This window comes from Patagioenas fasciata, chromosome 29 (genome assembly GCF_037038585.1).
Source record: "Patagioenas fasciata isolate bPatFas1 chromosome 29, bPatFas1.hap1, whole genome shotgun sequence".
NCBI classification, from domain to species: domain Eukaryota; kingdom Metazoa; phylum Chordata; class Aves; order Columbiformes; family Columbidae; genus Patagioenas; species Patagioenas fasciata.
In genome coordinates, this window is record NC_092548.1 from 6061103 (window position 1) to 6082463 (window position 21361).

At 66.0% G+C, this 21361-nt stretch overlaps 2 protein-coding genes across 7 annotated transcripts; both read right to left on the reverse strand.

Annotated features, from left to right (window-relative positions):
- Positions 1-104: 104 nt before the first annotated feature.
- Positions 105-4235, reverse strand: FGF11 (fibroblast growth factor 11). The gene is given in 6 exon segments (XM_071800192.1): positions 105-587; positions 1250-1448; positions 2227-2330; positions 3144-3254; positions 3605-3753; positions 3755-4235. Coding segments are annotated over 6 exon segments (678 nt in total). The 5' UTR covers positions 3799-4235; the 3' UTR covers positions 105-516.
- A 744-nt stretch (positions 4236-4979) lies between these two features.
- On the reverse strand, positions 4980-21309 carry NLGN2 (neuroligin 2). Of its 6 annotated transcripts, XM_071800182.1 has the most exons (8): positions 20824-21043; positions 19060-19544; positions 14820-14867; positions 13428-13577; positions 12597-12782; positions 10837-11626; positions 6942-7516; positions 4980-6889 (listed from the first exon to the last, which is right to left on the reverse strand). In XM_071800182.1, exons 2-8 carry the CDS (start codon positions 19484-19486, stop codon positions 6552-6554), a joined length of 2514 nt encoding a protein of 837 aa, XP_071656283.1. In that variant the 5' UTR covers positions 19487-19544; positions 20824-21043; the 3' UTR covers positions 4980-6551. The 6 variants fall into 6 exon arrangements, with proteins under 6 accessions (XP_071656283.1, XP_071656278.1, XP_071656279.1 ...); XM_071800177.1 differs by lacking the exon at positions 20824-21043 and adding an exon at positions 21227-21309 and having other exon boundaries at positions 6792-7516; XM_071800178.1 differs by having other exon boundaries at positions 6792-7516; positions 20824-21040.
- Between the last annotated feature and the right edge of the window lie 52 nt (positions 21310-21361).

The following is a 21361-nucleotide window of genomic DNA, read 5'->3' on the forward strand; positions in this document are numbered from 1 at the left end:
GCCCCGCCCACCTCTGGACCCGCCCCGCCCCCCTCCGCTCCCGCCCCGCCCCCCTGCGCTCCCGCCCCGCCCCCCTCCGTTCTCGCCCCGCCCCCCAGTCGCCGTTTCGGTACAAACTGATGGTTTATTGGGGGGGGGCGGGGCCCAGCCCGCGGAGGGGGGCGGGGCTACAGCCGCGGAGGGGGCGGAGCTATCGAACCATTAATCATGCGGGAGGGGGCGTGGCCCGTGAAAAGGGGGCGGGGTCTTATTGCTCTGAGTGCGCGGGGGGGCGGGGCCAGCACAGTGTGGGGTCGTAGAAAAGGCCGCGGGGGGGGCGGGGCCAGCCCGGGGAGGCGTGGCCTGTGGGGGGCGTGGCCTGTGGGGGGGGCTCGTGTCCCCACGTGCCCGGTGGGGGAGGGGGAAGGGGGGGAGCGGCCCCCCCTGGGGGGTGTCAGTGCAGGGGGGGGCGCGGAGGTCACAGGTCAAGGGTCACAGGTCGGGGTCAGAGGTCACAGGTCGGGGTCAGAGGTCGCACTACGTGGCCTCGGGGGGGTCCCCGGGCGGCTCCTCCACCTCGTGCAGCGATGGCTCCCGGTAAAGGGCCACTGGGGGGGGGGGGAGACCCCGGTGACCCCCCGGTGACCCCCGGTGACCCCCAGGTGACCCGCGGTGACCCCCCGGTGGCCCCAAGTCACCCCCCAGTGACCCTTCAGTGATGCCCTGGTGACCCCCACTGACCCTCTCTGACCCTTCAGTGACCCCCCCCCCGACCCCAAGTCACCCCCCAGTGACCCCTCTGTGACCCCTCAGTGACCCCGTGTCCCCAGTGACCCCCAGGCGACCCCCCAGTGACCCCCCGTGATCCCCAGTGACCCCCTGGTGACCCCCCCAGTGACCCCCATCCCCATCACCCCCATCCCCATCACCCCCATCCCCTCCATCACCCCCATCCCCTCCATCACCCCCAGTCCCCCCATCCCCCCATCACCCCCCCCCCATTCCACTCCCCACCCGCCCCCCCACCCCCCACGGCCCCCCCACGGCCCCCCCTCACCCTCGAGCAGCAGGGGTAGGAACCCCCACGCTGTCCCCCCATCATCCCCATCCCCTCATCCCCCCCACCCCCCCAGCCCCCCCTCACCCTCGAGCAGCTGCGGCAGGAAGTGCGTGGCCGCCTTGTGTCCCCCCCACCCCCATCCCACCCCCATCCCCCCATCCCCCCCCCACCCCCCCCCCCCACCCCCCATGGCCCCCCCCGCCCCCTCACCCTCGAGCAGCTGCGGCAGGAAGTGCGCGGCCGCCTTGTCCTTGCGCACGCGGTGCCCGGCCATGGGGCGGCCGTGCCGGTCCAGCCCCAGGTACCAGGCGCGGCCCGAGCGGCGCTGCCGGTAAACGGCCGAGGCGTAGAGCACGTGGTAGTTCTCGAACACGCACTCCTTGAACCGGCACTCGGCCGTGAAGTGCACCTGCGGGCACCCGCACGCCTGGGTCCATCGGCATGGGGCGCCCGCACGCCTGGGTCCATCGGCATGGGGCACCTGGACGCCTGGGTCCATCGGCATGGGGCGCCCGGACGCCTGGGTCCATCGGCATGGGGCGCCCGGACGCCTCGGTCCATCGGCATGGGGCGCCCGGACGCCTGGGTCCATCAGCATGGGGCGCCCGCACGCCTGGGTCCGTCGCAGGGGGGCGCCCGGACGCCTGGGTCCCTTGTGGGGGCGGACCCAGACATGTGGGTCCAATGGGAAGGAGGTCCCGGACGCCTGGGTCCATTGTGGGGGGAGCCTGGATGGCTGGGGCCCTTAAGGAAGGGGACCCTGGACGCCTGGGTCCATTATGGGGGGGACCCCGGACGCCTGGGTCCCTTGTGGGGGGGCTCCCAGACACCTGGGTCCAATGGGAAGGGGGTCCCAGACACCTGGGTCTATTGTGGGGGGAGCACCCGGACGCCTGGGTCCATTGTGGGGGGGTCCCAGACACATGGGTCCCTTGTGGGGGGATCCTGGATGGCTGGGCTCCTTAAGGAAGGGGGTCCCGGATGCCTGGGTCCATTGTGGAGGGGGTCCCAGACACGTGGGTCCCTTGGGAAGGGGGTCCCGGACGCCTGGGTCCATTGTGGGGGTTCCCAGACACCTGGGTTCCTTGGGAAGGTTGTGGGTGCCAGGGTGTGAGTTCTGGGTTGGGGTCAGGTGTGGGTCAGGGTGGGGGTCAGAGGTCAGGGGTCAGAGGTCAGGGGTCACGCACCGACGCGTACACCAGCCCCGCGCCGTTCATGGCCACGTAGCGCCCGGCCAGCGCCCCCTGGATGGCGACCACGCGCAGCCCCACGGGGATCAGGTTGAACAGCGCTGGGGGGAGGGGAGGGGCTGCCACGCCCGCACGGACACGCCCGCATGGCCCCGCCCCCTTACACACCCCCTCCAACCCCACCCCCTTCAGACCACACCTTCCCAAACCCCGCCCCCTCAGTCCACACCCCTCGAAGCTCCACCCCCTTGGGCCCCACCCCCCCTCGGCCCCGCCTATAGATTTCAGGCGCCACCCTGAAGCTCCACCCCGAGGCCCCGCCCCCTGAGGCCCTGCCCATAGATTCCTGGCCCCACCCTGGAGCTCCACCCCTTGAGGCCCCACCCCCCACATCCTGCCCCCACCTCTTTTTCCCTGGCCCCGCCCCCTGATGTCCCGCCCCCACTCCCTAGCCCTGCCCCTCACTTCTTGGCCCCGCCCCTCAGGCCCCGCCACTCACTTCATGGCTCCACCCCCCCTGACTCCGCCCCTCACACCCGGCCCCGCCCCTTTCTCCCTGGTCCTGCCTCCCTCTCATTGGCCCTCCCCCCTCTCCCTGGCCCGACCCCCCCTCGCCCCACCCCTCACTCCCTGGCCCCACCCCTCCCTGTCTCCCCCCCTCACTCCCTGGCCCCACCCCTCCCTGACTCCGCCCCTCTCTCCCTGGCCCCACCCCTCCCCGACTCCACCCCTCTCTCCCTGGCCCCACCCCTCCCTGATTCCGCCCCTCACTCCCTGGCCCCACCCCTCCCTGACTCCACCCCTCACCCCCTGGCCCCACCCCCTCTCTCCCCGGCCCCACCCCTCCCTGGCCCGGCCCTCCTCCCGGCCCCGCCCCTCCCTGGCCCCGCCCCCCTCCCGGCCCCGCCCCTCACTTCCAGGCCCCGCCTCCTCCCAGGTCCCGTCCAGCCGTCCGTCCGTCCCCATGTGCAGGAAGTGCCCGTGGCCGCAGCGAAGCCTCGCGATGGCGCCACGGAGCTGCGGTTCTGGGGGGGACCCCAAAATCACCCCATTGCACCCCAAAACCCCCCGAACCCCCAACCCCGCGGAGCTGCGGTTCTGGGGGGGGACCCCAAAATCACCCCATTGCACCCCAAAACACCCCCCTGACAACCTCTGGACGCCTCTCCCCCGTGACCCCTCCCCCCCATGACCCCTCCTCCCCATGACCCCTCCCCCAATGACCCCTCCCACCCGTCGCCCCTCCCCCCATCACCCCTCCCCCAATGACCCCTCCCACCCGCCGCCCCTCCCCCCACGACCCCTTCCTCCCACGACCCCTCCCCCCCACGATCCCTCCCCCCATGGCCCCTCCCCCATGGCCCCTCCCCCTCACCGGGCGGTTTCTCGCGGGGGCGCCGCCTCCTCCCGCACGCGCGCACTTTGCTCACGAGCCCGCGCAGCTGCTGCTGGCACAGGGAGGGGGGCGCGCGCGCGCCGGGGGGGCGGGGGGGGCCCTGCGCGCGGGGGGGGGGGCGCGTCCTTGCCCCCCCGGCGCTGCCGGATCAGCGAGCTGGCCAGCGCCGCCATGACGTCACCGCGCGCCCCTCCCCCCACCCGCGGGGCGAGCGAACGGGGGATGGGGGAGGGGGGGTGCCCGGATGCCTGGGTCCCTCGGGAAGGTTGTGACCCCGGGGGGTGCCCGGATGCCTGGGTCCCTCGGGTGGGGGCGGGGAGGAGGGGGTCTCCCGGACGCCTGGGTTCCCCGCGGGGGTGGGGGGAGGGGTCTCCCGGACGCCTGGGTTCCCCGGGTGGGTGGGGGGAGGAGGGGGTGTCCCGGACGCCTGGGTTCCCCGGGTGGGTGGGGGGAGGAGGGGGTGTCCCGGACGCCTGGGTTCCCCGGGTGGGTGGGGGGAGGGGTCTCCCGGACGCCTGGGTTCCCCGCGGGGGTGGGGGGAGGGGTCTCCCGGACGCCTGGGTTCCCGCGGCGTTAGGCGCGGGCGGTGGGGGAGGGGCGGGACGGCCCCACGCGCACGCGTGGGAGCGGCGCAGGCGCGCGCGCCCGGGGGGGAGGGACCCGCACGAGGCTCCGCCCACCCCCGCCCCTCCCCCAACACCGGAACGGCCCGGCCGGCCCCGAGACCCCGGATCGGTCCCAGTTTGGTCCCAGTTCGGTTCCAGTTCAACCCCGTTCGATCCCAGTTTGGTCCCAGTTGGATCCCAGCTTGATCCCAGTTCGACACGGTTCGATCCCACTTTGATCCCAGTTCAACCCCAGCGACCCCAGTTTGCTCCCAGTATAACCCAGTTTGATTCCAGTTCGATCCCAGTTCAACCCCCATGAGATCCCAGTTTGCTCCCAGTATAACCCAGTTCGATCCCAGTGCAACCCGGTACGATCCCAGTTCGGTCCCAGTTCAACCCGGTTCGATCCCAGTTCAACCCGGTACGATCCCAGTTCGGTCCCAGTTCAACCCGGTTCGATCCCAGTTCAACCCGGTTCGATTCCAGTTCGGTCCCAGTTCAACCCGGTTCGATCCCAGTTCAACCCGGTTCGATCCCAGTTCGGTCCCAGTTCAACCCCCAGTCGATCCCAATTCGATCCCAGTTCGACCCGGTTCGATCCCAGTCCACCCCAGTATAACCAGTTCCGTCCCATCCCCCCGGTCCCGCCAGGGGGCGCCGCAGCCAATGGGACCGCGGGGACCCCGGGGGGGCGGGGCCGCCCCGTTCCCATGGAAACCGCCCCCCTCCCCTCCCCCCCCCCAGGAAACGCAGCGCATTCGTTTGGGGTTTTTTTTGTCGATTTTTTTTCTTTTTTCCTCTTTTTTGTCCGTTTTTTTTCTTTTTTTCTTTTTTTTTCATAAAAACACCCCCGGGGCCGCCCCTCCCCCCCGCCCCTCCCCCCCGCCCCGCCCTCGCGAGGCCCCGCCCAGCGCGAGGCCCCGCCCCCTCCCCCCCTCCCCCCCCCCCCGGGAATAAAAATAGAAACTCTCGGGGTCGCTGTTGGGGGCGGGGCCGCCATGGGGGGGGGGAGGGGCGGGGCGGGGGGGACACGCGTCACTGTGGCGACTGATGACGTCACCGCGGCGACCGGGGTGATGGGGTCACCATGGCAACGGGGAATGTCGGGCAACCGGGGATGTCGGGGTCTCCATGGCAACCGGGGGGGGGCGGAGTCTCCATGGCAAACGGGGATGTCGGGGTCTCCATGGCAACCGGGAGATGTCAGGCAACCGGGGGGCGGGGTCTCCATGGTAACTGAGGATGTCGGGGTCTCCATGGCAACCGGGGGGCGGGGTCTCCATGGTAACTGAGGATGTCGGGGTCTCCATGGCAACCGGGGATGTCGGGGTCTCCATGGTAACCGGGGGAGGATGTTGGGGTCTCCATGGCAACCGGGGGGGCGGGGTCGCCGCCATCTCGCGCTCCAGCCGCCATCTTGGCACGGGCGGGGGGGCGATGGGGGGGGAGGGGCAGCGGGGGGAGGGGCGGGGGGGTCCCCCCCGAACCCCCAAACTGCTGCGTTTGGCACAAGTTTTTCTTTGTACAGAAAGCGCGAAAGAAAGAAAACGGGGGGGGGGGGAGGGGAGGGGAAGGGGGAGGGGAGTCAGGGCCCCCCCCGGGACACGGGGGGGTGCGGGGGGGGAGGGGTGGCATCGCCCCTCCCCCCCCCGGGCCTCGTTTGCTGCATTTTTGGGGTTTTGAGCCGTTTCCCGCCGGGTCGGGAACATGCAACGGTGGGGGGGGAGGGGCGGCGGGGACCCCGGCGTCCGGGGGTGCAGGTGGAGCGGACACCCCCCCCCTCCCCCGCCTCTAGGGGACCCAGGAGTCCGGGGGGGCCCCAACCCCCCCCGTGTGTTTTCAGGGGACCCAGGCGTCCGGGTTTGGGGGGTGGGGTTGGGGGTTCCCATGCGTCTTTGGGGGACCCAGGCGTCCGGGATGGGCTGGGGGAGGGGTCCCCACGTGACTGTCAGTTTGTCCGTGATGGGAGGGTGGGGGTCCCCGCTACCTCTTCAGCGGACCCAGGCGTCCGGGCAGGGACCCAGGCGTCCGGGAGGGACCCAGGCGTCCGGGTGCGGACCCAGGTGTCCGGGCGGGGACGCAAGCAGGTGGGGGGAGGGTCTCACCCCACACACTCATGGGGGGACCCAGGCGTCCGGGAGGGACCCAGGTGTCTCAGAAGGGACCCAGGCGTCCAGGAGGGACCCAGGCGTCCGGGTGCCCCCCCCACCCCTCCCCAGGCTGTGGGGGAGGGGTTTATCCGGACACCCCCCGGCACGTGGGGGGATTGGGGGGGGGGGGGGCGGGGTGTCAGCGGGGAGGGGGAGGGGCCGCCCGGCCTATACGCGGGTGGTGGAGTGGGGGTGGGGCAGGGTGCTGTTGTGGCCGGGCGGGGGGGGGAAGGGCGGCCCGAAGGGGTGCAGGGGGGGCAGCCCCCCCCCGGCCACCACGGTGATGGTGTTGGGGGGCAGCAGGGGGACGTCCTCGGGCGCGCGCCGCAGCGCCAGCGTGTAATCGGGGGGGCCCGCCGGCGCCCCCCCCCGCAGCGCCCCCTCCCCGCCCCCCCCCAGCTCCCCCAGCCCCACCCCCACCCTGTCCGGGTGCTTCAGCTGCAGCGACACCAGCTCCTCCTCCCCTCCCCCCCCGCCGTGCCCCAGCAGGTCATTGGGGGCCCCCCCCACCCCTACCCCTCCCCCGCCGCCCCCCAAGACCCCGGCGCGGGTCGGGGGGGGGGGGGCTGAGGCGCCGCGGGACGCGCCCCTCGTGGTGGTGGGGGAGGGGGTGCGGGTGGGGGTGGGGCGGCCGCTTGTCCCGCTTGTAGTAGAGCGCGGCGAAGGCCAGGATGTTGAGGAAGAGGAGGGAGGCGCCCACGGCCACGGTCACGCTCAGCTCGGTCGAGTAGTCCCGCGAGTCCCCCGGGAAGGGCGCGAAGCGCCGCCGCCCCCCCTGCCCCTCCCCCTCCTCCTCGTCGCCCGCCCCCTCCCCCACCCCCTCGGGGCGGTCGGGGCGCGGGGGGCGGGGGGAGGGGCCGGGGGGCCGGCGCGTGGGGCCGCGGCGGGGGGGCGGGGGGAGGCGCGTGGTGGTGGAGCCGGGGGGCAGCTGGTGGAGGTTGTGGAGGTGGGGGACGAGCTCGAGCCAGAAGGCCACCTTGTTGGCGCGGTAGTGGTCGCGCACGCGCGGCTTCAGCCCGATGTGCAGGTACCGCTTGTCCTTGCCGTCGAAGCGCGTCCACACCACCTCCTCGAAGCGGTTGGGCTTGGTGTGGATGAACTTGGTGTCCTGCGGCACCGGCTGGTTGGGGTCGCTGGGGGGAGGGGGGGCAGATCGGGGGGGTTACGGGCGGCGGGGGTTGGGCCGCGCGGGGGAGAGGGGGTGGGGGGTGGGGCAGCAGAGCGAGGGACAACTCAACCAACCCAACCACTCAACCAACCCAACCACTCAACCAACAACCCAACCAAGCAACCAACTCAACCAACCAGCCAACCACCCAGCCACTCAACCAACAACTCAACCAGCCAAGCAACAACCCAACCAACCAGCCAACGACCCAACCAAGCAACCAACAACTCAACCAGCCAGCCAACAACCCAACCAATCAACCAACAACTCAACCAGCCAGCCAACAACCCAACCAATCAACCAACAACTCAACCAGCCAGCCAACAACCCAACCAATCAACCAACAACTCAACCAGCCAGCCAACAACCCAACCAAGCAACCAACAACTCAACCAGCCAACCAACAACCCAACCAACCAGCCAACCACCCAACCACTCAACCAACAACTTAAGCAGCCAAGCAACAACCCAACCAATCAACCAACAACCCAACCAACCAGCCAACGACCCAACCACTCAACCAACAACTCGACCAGCCAAACAACGACCCAACCAATCAACCAACAACTCAACCAACCATCCAACAACTCAACCAGCCAACCAACAACCCAACCAATCAACCAACCAGCCAACCACTCAACCATCCAACAACTCAACCAACAACCCAACCAATCAACAACTCAACCAATAACTCAACCAACAACCCAACAACTCAACCAAGCAACAACTCAACCAACCAACAACCCAACCAATCAACCAACCATCCATAAACTCAACCAACCATCCATAAACTCAACCAGCTGAGCAACAACCCAACCAACCACCCAACGACCCAACCAATCAACCAACAACTCAACCAGCTGAGCAACAACCCAACCAACTGATCAACAACCCAACCAACCGAACAACATCTCAACCAACCAACTAACCAACAACCCAACTGACTCAACCAACTGAGCAACAACTCAACCAACCAAGCAAGAACTCAACCAGTTGAGCAACAACCCAACCAACTGACTCAACCAGCTGACCAGAACTCAACCAATCAACCAACAACTCAACCAGCCAAGCAACAACCCAACCAACCAGCCAACAACTCAACTGACCGAGCAACAACTCAACCGACCGAGCAACAACTCAACCAACTGACCAACAACTCAACCAGTTGACCAACAACTCAACCAAATGACCAACCACTCAACCAATCAACCAACAACTCAACCAGCCAAGCAAGAACCCAACCAACCATCCAACAACTCAACCAGTTGACCAACAACTCAACCAAATGACCAACAACTCAACCAACCAACCAATAACCAACCAGCCAGCCACTCAACCATCCAACAACTCAACCAACAACTCAACCAACCAACCAACAACTCAACCAGTTGAGCAACAACTCAACCAACCAACCAACTCAACCAACTGAGCAACAACCCAACTGACCACCCAACAACACAACCAACCAACTAACAACTCAACCAATCACTCAACCGTCCAACCACTCAACCAACCACTCAACCATCCAACCAACCAACCATCAACCCAACCAACCATCAACCCAACCAGCCAACCATTCAACCAGCCAACCAAACATCCAACAACTCAACCAACCAACAACTCAACCAAACATCCAACAACTCAACCAACCATCAACCCAACCAACCAACCACTCAACCAATCAACCAACAACTCAACCAACCACTCAACCATCCAAACAACCAACCACTCAAACAATCAACCAACAACTCAACCACCCAACAACTCAACCAACCACCCAACCACTGCACCAACCACCAGCCCAACCAACCAACCACTCAACCAACCATCCAACCACCCAACCAACCACTCAACCACCCAACAACTCAACCAACCACCCAACCACTCAACCAACCATCAACCCAACCACCCAACAACTCAACCAACCATCAACCCAACCAACCAACCACTCAACGAATCAACCACTCAACGACCCAACAACTCAACCAACCACCCAACCAACCATCAATCCAAGCAACCAACCAACCACTCAACCAATAACTCAACCAACCAACCAACCACCCAACCACCCAACCAACCACTCAACCACCCAACAACTCAACCAACCACCCAACGACTCAACCAACCATCAACCCAACCAACCACTCAACCAACCAACCACTCAACGACCCAACAACTCAACCACCCAACAACTCAACCAACCACCCAACCAACCCCTCAACGAATCAACCAACAACTCAACCAACCAACCAACCACTCAACCATCCAACCAACCAACCACTCAACCAACCATCCAACCACCCAACCAACCAACCACTCAACGACCCAACAACTCAACCACCCAACAACTCAACCAACCACCCAACCAACCCCTCAACGAATCAACCAACAACTCAACCAACCAACCAACCACTCAACCATCCAACCAACCAACCACTCAACCAACCACCCAACCACTCAACCAACCACCAACCCAACCAACCAACCACTCAATCAATCAACCAACAACTCAACCAACCACTCAACCACCCAACCACTCAACCAACCACCCAACCACTCAACCAACCATCAACCCAACCAACCAACCACTCAACCAATCAACCAACAACTCAACCAACCACTCAACCACCCAACAACTCAACCAACCACCCAACCACTCAACCAACCATCAACCCAACCAACCAACCACTCAACCAATCAACCAACAACTCAACCAACCACCAACCCAACCAATCAACCACTCAACCAACCAACCACTCAACCACCCAACAACTCAACCAACCACCCAACCACTCAACCAACCATCAACCCAACCAACCAACCACTCAACCAACCAACCAACAACTCAACCAACCACCAACCCAACCAACCAACCACTCAACCACCCAACAACTCAACCACCCAACAACTCAACCAACCACCCAACCACTCAACCAACCACCAACCCAACCAATCAACCACTCAACCAACCAACCACTCAACCAACCAACAACTCAACCACCCAACAACTCAACCAACCACCCAACCACTCAACCAACCATCAACCCAACCACCCAACAACTCAACCAACCACCCAACCACTCCACCAACCACCAACCCAACCAACCAACCACTCAACCAACCATCCAACCACCCAACCAACCACTCAACCAACCACCCAACAACTCAACCAACCACCCAACCACTCAACCAACCACCAACCCAACCAACCAACCACTCAATCAATCAACCAACAACTCAACCACCCCCTCAACGGCCCACCCCCCCACCCCCTCCAGCACCCACCCGGTCTTGGCGAAGTTGGTCCAGTAGGTCATGACGACGGCGCTGAGCATCACGTCGTTCTTGGAGAAGTTGCAGGGGAACAGGTCGGTGGCGCCCACCATGGGCACCCCGAACACGTAGGGGATCTCGTCCCCGTGCGCCGCGTCCGCCCACTCGGGCCGCGCGTCCGTCTGGCAGTGGTGGTAGAAGGTGTAGAAGTACACGGGCGACTGGTACTCGGCGTGGAGCTTGGCCGTGGCCACCGCCGGCGCCACCCACTGGTGGTCGGTGAACAGCGCCAGCAGCGTCTTGCGCCGCATCTCGCCGTTGTCGCGGTCCGCCCAGTCCGTGTACATGAACTTGATGGTCTCGCGCAGGATGTCCTTGCCCTCCGGGTACCCGTAGAGGTTGTCCACGAAGTTGGAGATGGTGAAGTCGAAGTAGGACGCCGAGATGCCGTCCTCGCTCTCCAGCGAGTCCTCCACGAACTTGAGCCCCTCGCCCTGGTTGACGCCGATGAGGATGTCGTAGTTGAGGAACTCGCCCTGCTGCATGAGGATCTCGGGGTCGTCGGGGACCACGTCGCCGTCCACCACCGGCCCGAAGGCCACGTGGTAGCGCGCGGGCTGCACGTCCTGGTCCACCAGGGCGCGGAAGGGCTGGCGCCGCAGGCACTCGACGGCCGCGCCGGTGTCGGCGCCGTCGCACCCGACCTTGGCCGCCAGCAGCCGCGTGTACTTGAGCGGCTGGTAGTTCACCGACCAGCTGGAGATGGCCGTGCCGCTCTGGGCGATGGCCTTCTGGAACAGACCTGGGGACATGGTGGGACGTTGGGGACATCGTGGGGATGTGGGGAGGTGGGGACGTGGTGGGACATGGGGACATCATGGGGATGTGGGGAGGTGGGGACGTGGTGGGACATGGGGACATCATGGGGATGTGGGGAGGTGGGGACGTGGTGGGACATGGGGACATCATGGGGGGATGGGGAGGTGGGGACATGGTGGGACATGGGGACATCATGGGGAGATGGGGACACCATGGGGAGATGGCCTTCTGGAACAGACCTGGGATGAGCAGGTGGATGTGGGGGTGACGTTGGGATGATGTTGGTGACACTGGGGTGATGTTGGTGACACTGGGGTGACATTGGTGACACTGGGGTGACAGTGGTGACACCGTGGGTACCTTCGGAGTGGTGGGACAGGATGAGGAGGCGGATATGGGGGTGATGTTGGGATGACATTGGGATGATGTTGGTGACAATGAGGTGACACTGGTGACACTGGTGACACCGTGGGTACCTTTGGAGTGGTGGGACAGGATGAGGAGGCGGATATGGGGGTGAAGTTGGGATGATGTTGGTGATGTTGGGGTGACACTGGGGTGATGTTGGTGACGTTGGGGTGACACTGGGGTGATGTTGGTGACACTGGGGTGACAGTGGTGACACGGTGGGTACCTTCGGAGTGGTGGGACAGGATGAGCAGGCTGACGCAGGCGGCGCCGAAGCCGATGATGGTGATGTTGGGGTGACATTGGGGTGATGTTGAGGTGACACTGGGGTGATGTTGGTGACACTGGGGTGACACTGGGGTGATGTTGGTGACACTGGGGTGACACCGCGGGTACCTTCGGAGTGGTGGGACAGGATGAGCAGGTTGATATGGGGGTGAAGTTGGGATGATGTTGGTGATGTTGGGGTGACACTGGGGTGATGTTGGTGACACTGGGGTGACACTGGGGTGATGTTGGTGACACTGGGGTGACAGCGCGGGTACCTTCGGAGTGGTGGGACAGGATGAGCAGGCTGACGCAGGCGGCGCCGGCGCCGGAGCCGAAGATGGTGATGCGCTGGGGGTCGCCGCCGAAGTTGCCGACGTTCTCGTGCAGCCAGCGCAGCGCCTGGATCTGGTCCAGCAGCCCGTAGTTCCCCTTGGCCGCCTGGTCCCCCGTGCTCAGGAACCCTGGGGACACCGGGCACTCCGTGGGGACAGTGGGGACACCGGGGACTCCGTGGGGACACCACAGGGACAGTGGGGACCCCGTGGGGACACCACGGGGACACCAGGGACAGCGGGGACTCCGTGGGGACACCGGCGATGGCACAGGGACGGCACAGGGACACCAGGGACAGCGGGGACTCCGTGGGGACACCGGCGATGGCACAGGGACAGCACAGGGACACCAGGGACAGCGGGGACTCCATGGGGACACTGGGGACAGTGGGGACAGCACAGGGACAGCACAGGGACAGCGGGGACTCCGTGGCGACACTGGGGACACCAGGGGACGCCACCCCAAGGAGATTCCCCACAGTGTCCCCATGTCCATCCCATGACCTACGAAGGTTCCCCATGGTGTCCCCATGTCCCCACATCCCCAGGGAGGTTCCCTATGGTGTCCCCATGTCCCCATACCCACCCTGTGACCCCAAGGAGGTTCCCCATGGTGTCCCCATGTCCCCATGGAGGTTCCCCATGGTGTCCCATGGTGTCTCCACCCCAGCCCATGTCCCCATATCCCCACATCCCCCATGTGTCTCCATACCCCCCATGTCCCCCATGTCCCCCGTGTCCCCCCCATCTCCCCCATGTCCCCGTGTCCCCTACCCAGGACCCCGAGCCGGTAGTTCATGGTGACCACGATGACGTTGCCGTAGGCGGCCAGGACGCTGCCGTCGAACATGTTCCCCGTGCCCTCCATGTAGGAGCCGCCGTGCAGGAACAGCATCACCGGCTTCTTCCCGCTGTCCCGGATGTCTGGGGGCGGGGACAGCGGGGACATCGGGGGGACACCGGGGACACCCCCGGGGAGCCCCCTGGGGACAACAGGAACCCCCCTGGGACGTCGTTGGGGGACATTGCGGGGGTCCCCCCAGCGCTGGGGACACCCCTGCGGACACCAGGGGCACCCTGGGGACATCATGGGGACATCTTGGGGACTTTGTGGGGGTCCCCCCAGTGCTGGGGACACCCCCGGGGGCACCCTAAGGACCATGCTGGGGACCCCCCGGTGCTGGGGACACCAGGGACCCCCCGGGACATTGTGGGGGACATTGTGGGGGACCCCCCGACAAGCATCCTGGGGACCCCAGCACTGGGGACACCCCTGGGGACACCAGGGACACCCTGGGGACATCTTGGGGACATCTTGGGGACACTGTGGGGGACATTGTGGGGGACCCCCCAGCACTGGGGACACCCTGGGGAACCCCCTGGGGACAGCAGGGACCCCCAGGGACATTGTGGGGGATCCCCCAGCACTGGGGACACCCCTGGGGACACCAGGGACCCCCTGGGGACATCATGGGGGACGCCCCAGTGCTGGGGACACCTTGGGGACAGCCCTGGGGAGCCCCCTGGGGGACACCTGGGGGACATCATGGGGGACCCCCCAGCACTGGGGTCACCACGAGGTCACCCCTCCCCCTGGTCCCCCCCCAGTGTCACTTTTGGGGACACCCCCCCCCTCCCCCCCCTTGTCCCCAGTGCTGGGGGGGGTGACAGCCGGGGTCAGAGGTCACAGTTGGGGGAGGGGGGGTTTCCATGGCAACGTGTCCCCCATGATGGGGGGGGAGGGGCGGGGGGACCCCGGCGTCCGGGGTGTGGAGGGGGGAGGGGCGGGGGGACCCCGGCGTCCGGGGCGGGGGGGGGGAGGGGGGTGGGGGGAGGGGGCGTGTCCAAAAAAAAAAAAAAGCCAAAAACAACAAAAAACCAAAAACCACCAAAAAGCAACAAAAACCACAAAAAAACCACCAACAAAATCCCCCAAACCCCCCAGGAAAGAAAAAACCAGCAAAAAACAACCAAAATCACCAAAAACAGAGAAAGAACCAAAATCCGCAGCCAAAAACGGGGCGAATGCCCCCGAAAAAGGAAAGAAAACGGGGGCGGGGGGGGAGGGGAGGGGGAAAAAACCCAAAAACCAGGGAAGAACCAAAAAGCTCCAAACAGCAGATTTTGTGTTTTTGCCCAAAACCGGCGGAACATGCACCAAAATACCTGGGTCCGGGGGGGCCGCGCCGTCCTCGCGCCTTTTGGCGACCAAACCTGGACCGGGGAGAGAAGCGGGAAGAGGCTTTTGGGGCCAAAAGGGGCGATTTTGGGGGTGGGGGGAGGGGCGGGGAAAAAACTGCCAAAAAAAAAAAAAAGAAAAAAACCCAAAAAAACCGCGATTTTCAGGCCCCAAAAAATGGGCCAAAAAAGAGGAAAAAACGGCAAAAGGTGCCCCCACCCCCGAGAGAAAAAAAGGGGGGGGGGAAGAGGGGGGAGGGGCCCAAAAATGGGGCCGGGGGGAGGGGGTGGACGGACGGACGGGGGGGGATGGACGGACAGATTGGGGGGATGGACGGACAGACTGGGGCGGGGATGGACGGACGGACAGATTGGGGGGGATGGACAGACAGACAGACGGGGGGAGTGGATGGACGGACAGACAGATTGGGGGGGATGGACAGACAGACAGATTGGGGGGGATGGACAGACAGATGGACCAGGGGGGGATGGGGGGACAGACGGATTGGTGGGGATGGACGGACGGACAAGGGGGGATGGAGGGACAGACAAATGGATGGGGGGGGATGGATGGAAGGACGGGGGGGATGGACGGACAGACAGACACGGGGGTGTGTGGAGGATGTGGGGATGGACGGACGGACAGACGGGGAGATGGATGGACAGATGGACAGGGGGATGGACGGACGGACGGACATGGGGGTGGAGGATGTGGGGATGGATGGACAGACGGGGGGGGTGAAGGGACAGACGGACACGGGGGTGGGTGGAGGATGGGGGGATGGATGGACAGACGGACGTTGAGGTGGATGGAGGGCAGAGGGATGGACAGACGGACGGACATGGGGGGCAGACAGATGGATGTGGGGATGGACGGACGGACGGGGGATGGAGGGACAGACGGACACGGGGTGAAGGATGGACGGATGGACAGATGGGGTGGATGGACAGATGGACATGGGGGGTGGGTGGAGGATGTGGGGATGGACGGACAGACGGACGCTGAGGTGGAGGGCGGAGGGACGGACAGACGGACGGACATGGGGGGGCGGATGGATGGATGTGGGGATGGAGGGACAGACGGACATGGGGGTGGGCGGAGGGCGTTGGGATGGACATGGAGGCAGAGGGAGGGCAGAGGGACGGACAGATGGACACGTGGACGGGTGGAGGCCATGGGGGCGGATGGACAGACGCCTGGGTGACGGACGGACAGACGGATGTTGGGGTGAGCGGAGGAACTGGGGACGGACAGACGGACGTTCGGGCGGATGAAGGATGTCGGGACGGACAGACGGACACTGGGGTGGCTGGAGGGCGTCGGGACAGACGGACGCGGGCACGGGGGCTGACGGCTCCAGCACAGGGACCCAGGCGTCCGGGAGGGACTCAGGAGTTCGGGGAGGGACCCAGGCGTCCGGGAGGGACCCAGGCATTCGGGGAGGGACCCAGGCGTCCGGGGGGTGTGGCCGGGTGGGGGGTCTGGGTGTGTCCAGCCCTGGGGGATCCCCCACCCCCCATTTTGCCCAAATCTGCCGTTTTTCACCCCGTTTCCGGGGCACAGAGCGGCCGGGCCCCTCCCCCCTCCCCCGGATTTTGCCCCATTTTGCTGGGTTTTGCCCCATTTCCCCACGTTCTCCTCTTCCATCGCATTTTGCCCATTTCTCCCGGTTTTCACCCCATTTCCCAAGCCCCCCGGTTTTCACCCCATTCCCCCCCGCCCCCGTTCCAGCCCGAATTTGCCCAATTTCCTCCTTTCTTTCCCCGTTTGCTCTCTGGCTGGGGTGTGCTTGCCCCGCCCACCCGGCCCCGCCGTCATCCAATGGGGTGTGGAGGTTGAGCCCGGTCCTCCACAGAGCCCCGCCCACTGACCACACCCCCCGACCCCACCCAACGACCCCACCCACTGACAACACCGTGACCACGCCCAATGACCCCGCTCACTGACACCGACCACACCCAATGACCCCGCCCGCTGACACCGACCACACCCAATGACCCCGCCCACTGACCACACCCAATGACCCCGCCCGCTGACACCGACCACACCCAATGAGTCCGCCCACTGACCATACCCAATGACCACACCCACCGACACCGACCACACCCAATGACCCCGCCCACTGACCACACCCAATGACCACACCCACCGACACCGACCACACCCAATGACCCCGCCCACTGACCACACCCAATGACCACACCCACCGACACCGACCACACCCAATGACCCCGCCCACTGACCACACCCAATGAGCCCACCAATGACAACACCGTGACCACGCCCAATGACCCCGCCCATACCCAATGACCACACCCATGGACCCCACCCACTGACCCCGACCACACCCACTGACCACACCCATGGACCCCACCCACTGACCCCGCCCACTGACACCGACCACACCCACTGGCCCCGCCCTCTCATACCGTCCAATGGGTCACAGAGGTTAAGGCACAGCCCTTGTTCTGCCCCCCTCCCTGTGCCCCCATTCACCCCATGCCCCCATTGCCCCACAGGTCCCCATTCACCCCATGTCCCCATCGCCCCCCCACGTCCCCATTGCCCCCCAGGTCCCCATTCACCCCCCAGGTCCCCATCTCCCCGTGTCCCCCGTATCCATACCGTCCTCGGTGGGCACGTATAGGTTGAGGTACAGGCAGTGATGGCTCTGCCCCCATTCACCCCATGTCCCCATTCACCCCATGTCCCCATTCACCCCATTGACCCCATTGACCCCAATGTCCCCATTCACCCCCATGTCCCCAATGTCCCCATTGCCCCCATGTCCCCCGTATCCATACCGTCCTCGGTGGGCACGTATAGGTTGAGGTACAGGCAGTGATGGCTCTGCCCCCATTCACCCCATGTCCCCATTCACCCCATGTCCCCATTCACCCCATTGACCCCATGTCCCCATTCACCCCCATGTCCCCATTCACCCCATGTCCCCATTCACCCCATGTCCCCATTCACCCCCATGTCCCCATTCACCCCATGTCCCCATTCACCCCATTGACCCCATTCACCCCCATTGTCCCCATTCACCCCATTGACCCCATGTCCCCATTCACCCCCATGTCCCCATTCACCCCATGTCCCCATTCACCCCATTGACCCCATTCACCCCGTACCCCCATTCACCCCATTGACCCCATGTCCCCATTCACCCCATTGACCCCATTCACCCCATACCCCCATTCACCCCATTCACCCCATTCACCCCCATGTCCCCATTCACCCCATTGACCCCATGTCCCCATTCACCCCATGTCCCCATTCACCCCCATTGTCCCCATTCACCCCATTGACCCCATGTCCCCATTCACCCCCATCTCCCCATTCACTCCATTGTCCCCATTCACCCCATTGATCCCATTCACCCCATACCCCCATTCACCCCATTGACCCCATGTCCCCATTCACCCCATTGACCCCATGTCCCCATTCACCCCCATGTCCCCATTCACCCCCATGTCCTCATTCAGTCCATTGTCCCCATTGCCCCCATGTCCCCCGTATCCATACCGTCCTCGGTGGGCACGTATAGGTTGAGGTACAGGCAGTGATGGCTCTGCCCCCATTCACCCCATGTCCCCATTCACCCCATTGACCCCATACCCCCATTCACCCCGTTGACCCCAATGTCCCCATTCACTCCCATGTCCCCAATGTCCCCATTGCCCCCATGTCCCCCGTATCCATACCGTCCTCGGTGGGCACGTATAGGTTGAGGTACAGGCAGTGATGGCTCTGCCCCCATTCACCCCATGTCCCCATTCACCCCATTGACCCCATTGACCCCAATGTCCCCAATGTCCCCATTCACCCCCACGTCCCCAATGTCCCCATGTCCCCCATGTCCCCCGTATCCATACCGTCCTCGGTGGGCACGTATAGGTTGAGGTACAGGCAGTGATGGCTCTGCCCCCATTCACCCCATGTCCCCATTCACCCCATGTCCCCAATGTCCCCATTCACCCCATTCACCCCCATGTCCCCACTGTCCCCAATGTCCCCATTGCCCCCATGTCCCCTGTATCCATACCGTCCTCGGTGGGCACGTATAGGTTGAGGTACAGGCAGTGATGGCTCTGCCCCCATTCACCCCATGTCCCCATTCACCCCATTGACCCCATACCCCCATTCACCCCGTTGACCCCAATGTCCCCATTGCCCCCCATGTCCCCAATGTCCCCATTGCCCCCATGTCCCCCGTGTCCATACCGTCCTCGGTGGGCACGTATAGGTTGAGGTACAGGCAGTCCTCGCTCTGCGCCGCCACGTAGGCGCCCGCGGCCTCCAGGTTGTCGCTGAGCCAGAGCGGCAGCATCAGCGGGGGGGGCCCGGCGCGCAGGTTCTGGGGGCAGGCGGGGCCGAAGGCGGTGGCGTCGCGGACCCCCCCCCAGGCGGCGGGGGCCTCGGGGGGCGCCCAGCGGCGGGGGCCCAGCGGGGGGGCGGCGTAGGGCACCCCCAGGAACGCCTGCACCGGGCCCAGCAGCTCGTTGCTCAGGTCGCGCCGCGCCCCCCGCAGCCGCCCGTACTGCGTGGGCACCACCGGGAACCGCGGGTCCGGGGGGGGGTCCTGGGGGGCGGCGCCCGGGGGGGCCCAGAGCGCCAGGGCCAGCGCCAGGGCCAGCGGGGGGGGCGGCATGGCGGGGGAGGGGAGCGGGGGTCACGGGGCGGAGGGGGAGGGGAGAGCCATGGGGGGGCTGGGGGGGGAGGGGGGCAGGTGGGGATGGGAGGGAAGGGGGGATGGGGGGTCATGGGGGTTCGGGGGGGATGGGAGGGAAGAGGGAATGGGGGGGTCATGGGGGATGGGGGTGTCATGGGGTAATAGGATGGGGGGATGGGGGGGTCATGGGGTGTTGTGGGGGGCATGGGGGGGATGGGAGGGAAGGGGGAATGGGGGGGTCATGGGGGTCAGGGGGAATGGGGTGATAGGATGGGGGATGGGGGCGTTGTGGGGGGGCAGGGGGGGATGGGAGGGGAAGGGGGAACGGGGGGGCCATGAGGGGTTGGGGGGGGTCGGGGAGGGATGGGAGGGAAGGGGGGATGGGGTGATAGGATGGGGGGATGGGGGGGTCGTGGGGGGTTTGGGGGGGATGGGGGGTCATGGGGGGATGGGAGGGAAGGGGGGATGGGGGGTGTGGGGGGGTCATGGGGAGTTTGGGGGGATGGGATGGGGGGTCATGGGGGGGTTGTGGGGGGGTCATAGGGGGGATGGGGGGGTCGTGGGGCAATGGGGGGATGGGCGGTGTTGGGGGGTATGGGGGGGGTGTTGGGGGTTGGGGACAAGGGGAGGATGGGGGCACAGGGAGGAGTGGGGGGGTCAGGGGGGTCATGGGGAAGGGACGGGGGGACACACAGACATGGGGGGACAGACAGACATTGGGAGACAGACAGACGTTGGGGGACACACGGACATGGGGGGACAGACAGACATTGGGAGACAGACAGATGTTGGGGGACACACGGACATGGCGGGGGACACACGGACATGGGGGGGGACACACGGACATGGGGGGGACACACGGACATGGCGGGGGACACACGGACATGGGGGGGACACACGGACATGGGGGGGACACACGGACACCCAGGGGGCCGACGGGAAGCGGGGGGAGGGGGGAGAGAAGAAGCAGAAGAGACCATTAGTGGGGGGGCCCGATCCCCCGGGACCCCCAACCCCTCAGGACCCCCACGCCCCCCCCCAGGACCCCCCACCGCAGCGGGGGGAGGGGGGCGTCTCCCCCCCCGTTTCCACGGCAACGGACCCCGGAGCGTCACCCTGGCAACCGGAGTTCCGGCATCCTGCGGCCTGGGGACCCAGGCGTCCGGGGGGGACCCAGGCGTCCGGGTCCACTCCCCATCCCACCCCCCCCACCAGGGGACCCAGGCGTCCGGGGGGGACCCAGGCGTTCGGGCCTCCCTCCCCATCCCACCCCCACCAGGGGACCCAGGCGTCCGGGCCGCCTCTGCCCCACTTACAGCATCACCGCCCCCCCCCATTCGGTGCCGATGGAGGACCCAGGCGTTCAGGGGGGGACCCAGGCGTTCGGGGGGGGACCCAGGCGTCCGGGGCCCCAACGCCCCCCCAGGCCTCGCGCACGGGGCCTCCCCGCGCCCCCCCGTTCCCATTTAGGTGCCCATGGGGGGGACCCAGGCGTCCGGGCGCCCTCCCATCCCCCCGCCATCCATCCATCATCCCCAGGCCCCGAGGACCCAGGCGTTCGGGAGGGGACCCAGGCGTTCGGGAGGGGACCCAGGCGTCCGGCCCCCCCCCCCCCCATCCATCCATCCATCCATCCCCGCATCCCACGCCCCCCCCCCCAACCCCGGGGGGGACCCAGGCGTCCGGGAGGGACCCAGGCGTGCGGGGGCCGGTCGGTACCTGGGCCGGGCCTACGGGCGGGGGGGGCGGGGGGGTCGGGCCATGGCGGGAGCGGCCGCTCGGTCCCTCCCGCCGGGAGCGGCTGCGGGAACCGGGAGCCGCCTCCGGGGGGGCGGGGCCGCCCGGGCCCCCTCC

Excerpts from the sequence above, each read along its gene's own strand:
- NLGN2 (XM_071800182.1), bottom strand. The coding sequence starts at position 19,486 with ATGCCGCCCCCCCCGCTGGCCCTGGCGCTGGCCCTGGCGCTCTGGGCC. Across the intron at positions 11,627-12,596 it reads CCTGTCCCACCACTCCGAAG|GTCTGTTCCAGAAGGCCATC; the intron begins GTACCCGCGCTG and ends CCATGTCCCCAG. Across the intron at positions 6,890-6,941 it reads GCGGCGCCTCAGCCCCCCCC|GGGGGGCCCCCAATGACCTG; the intron begins CCCCCGACCCGC and ends GGGTAGGGGTGG.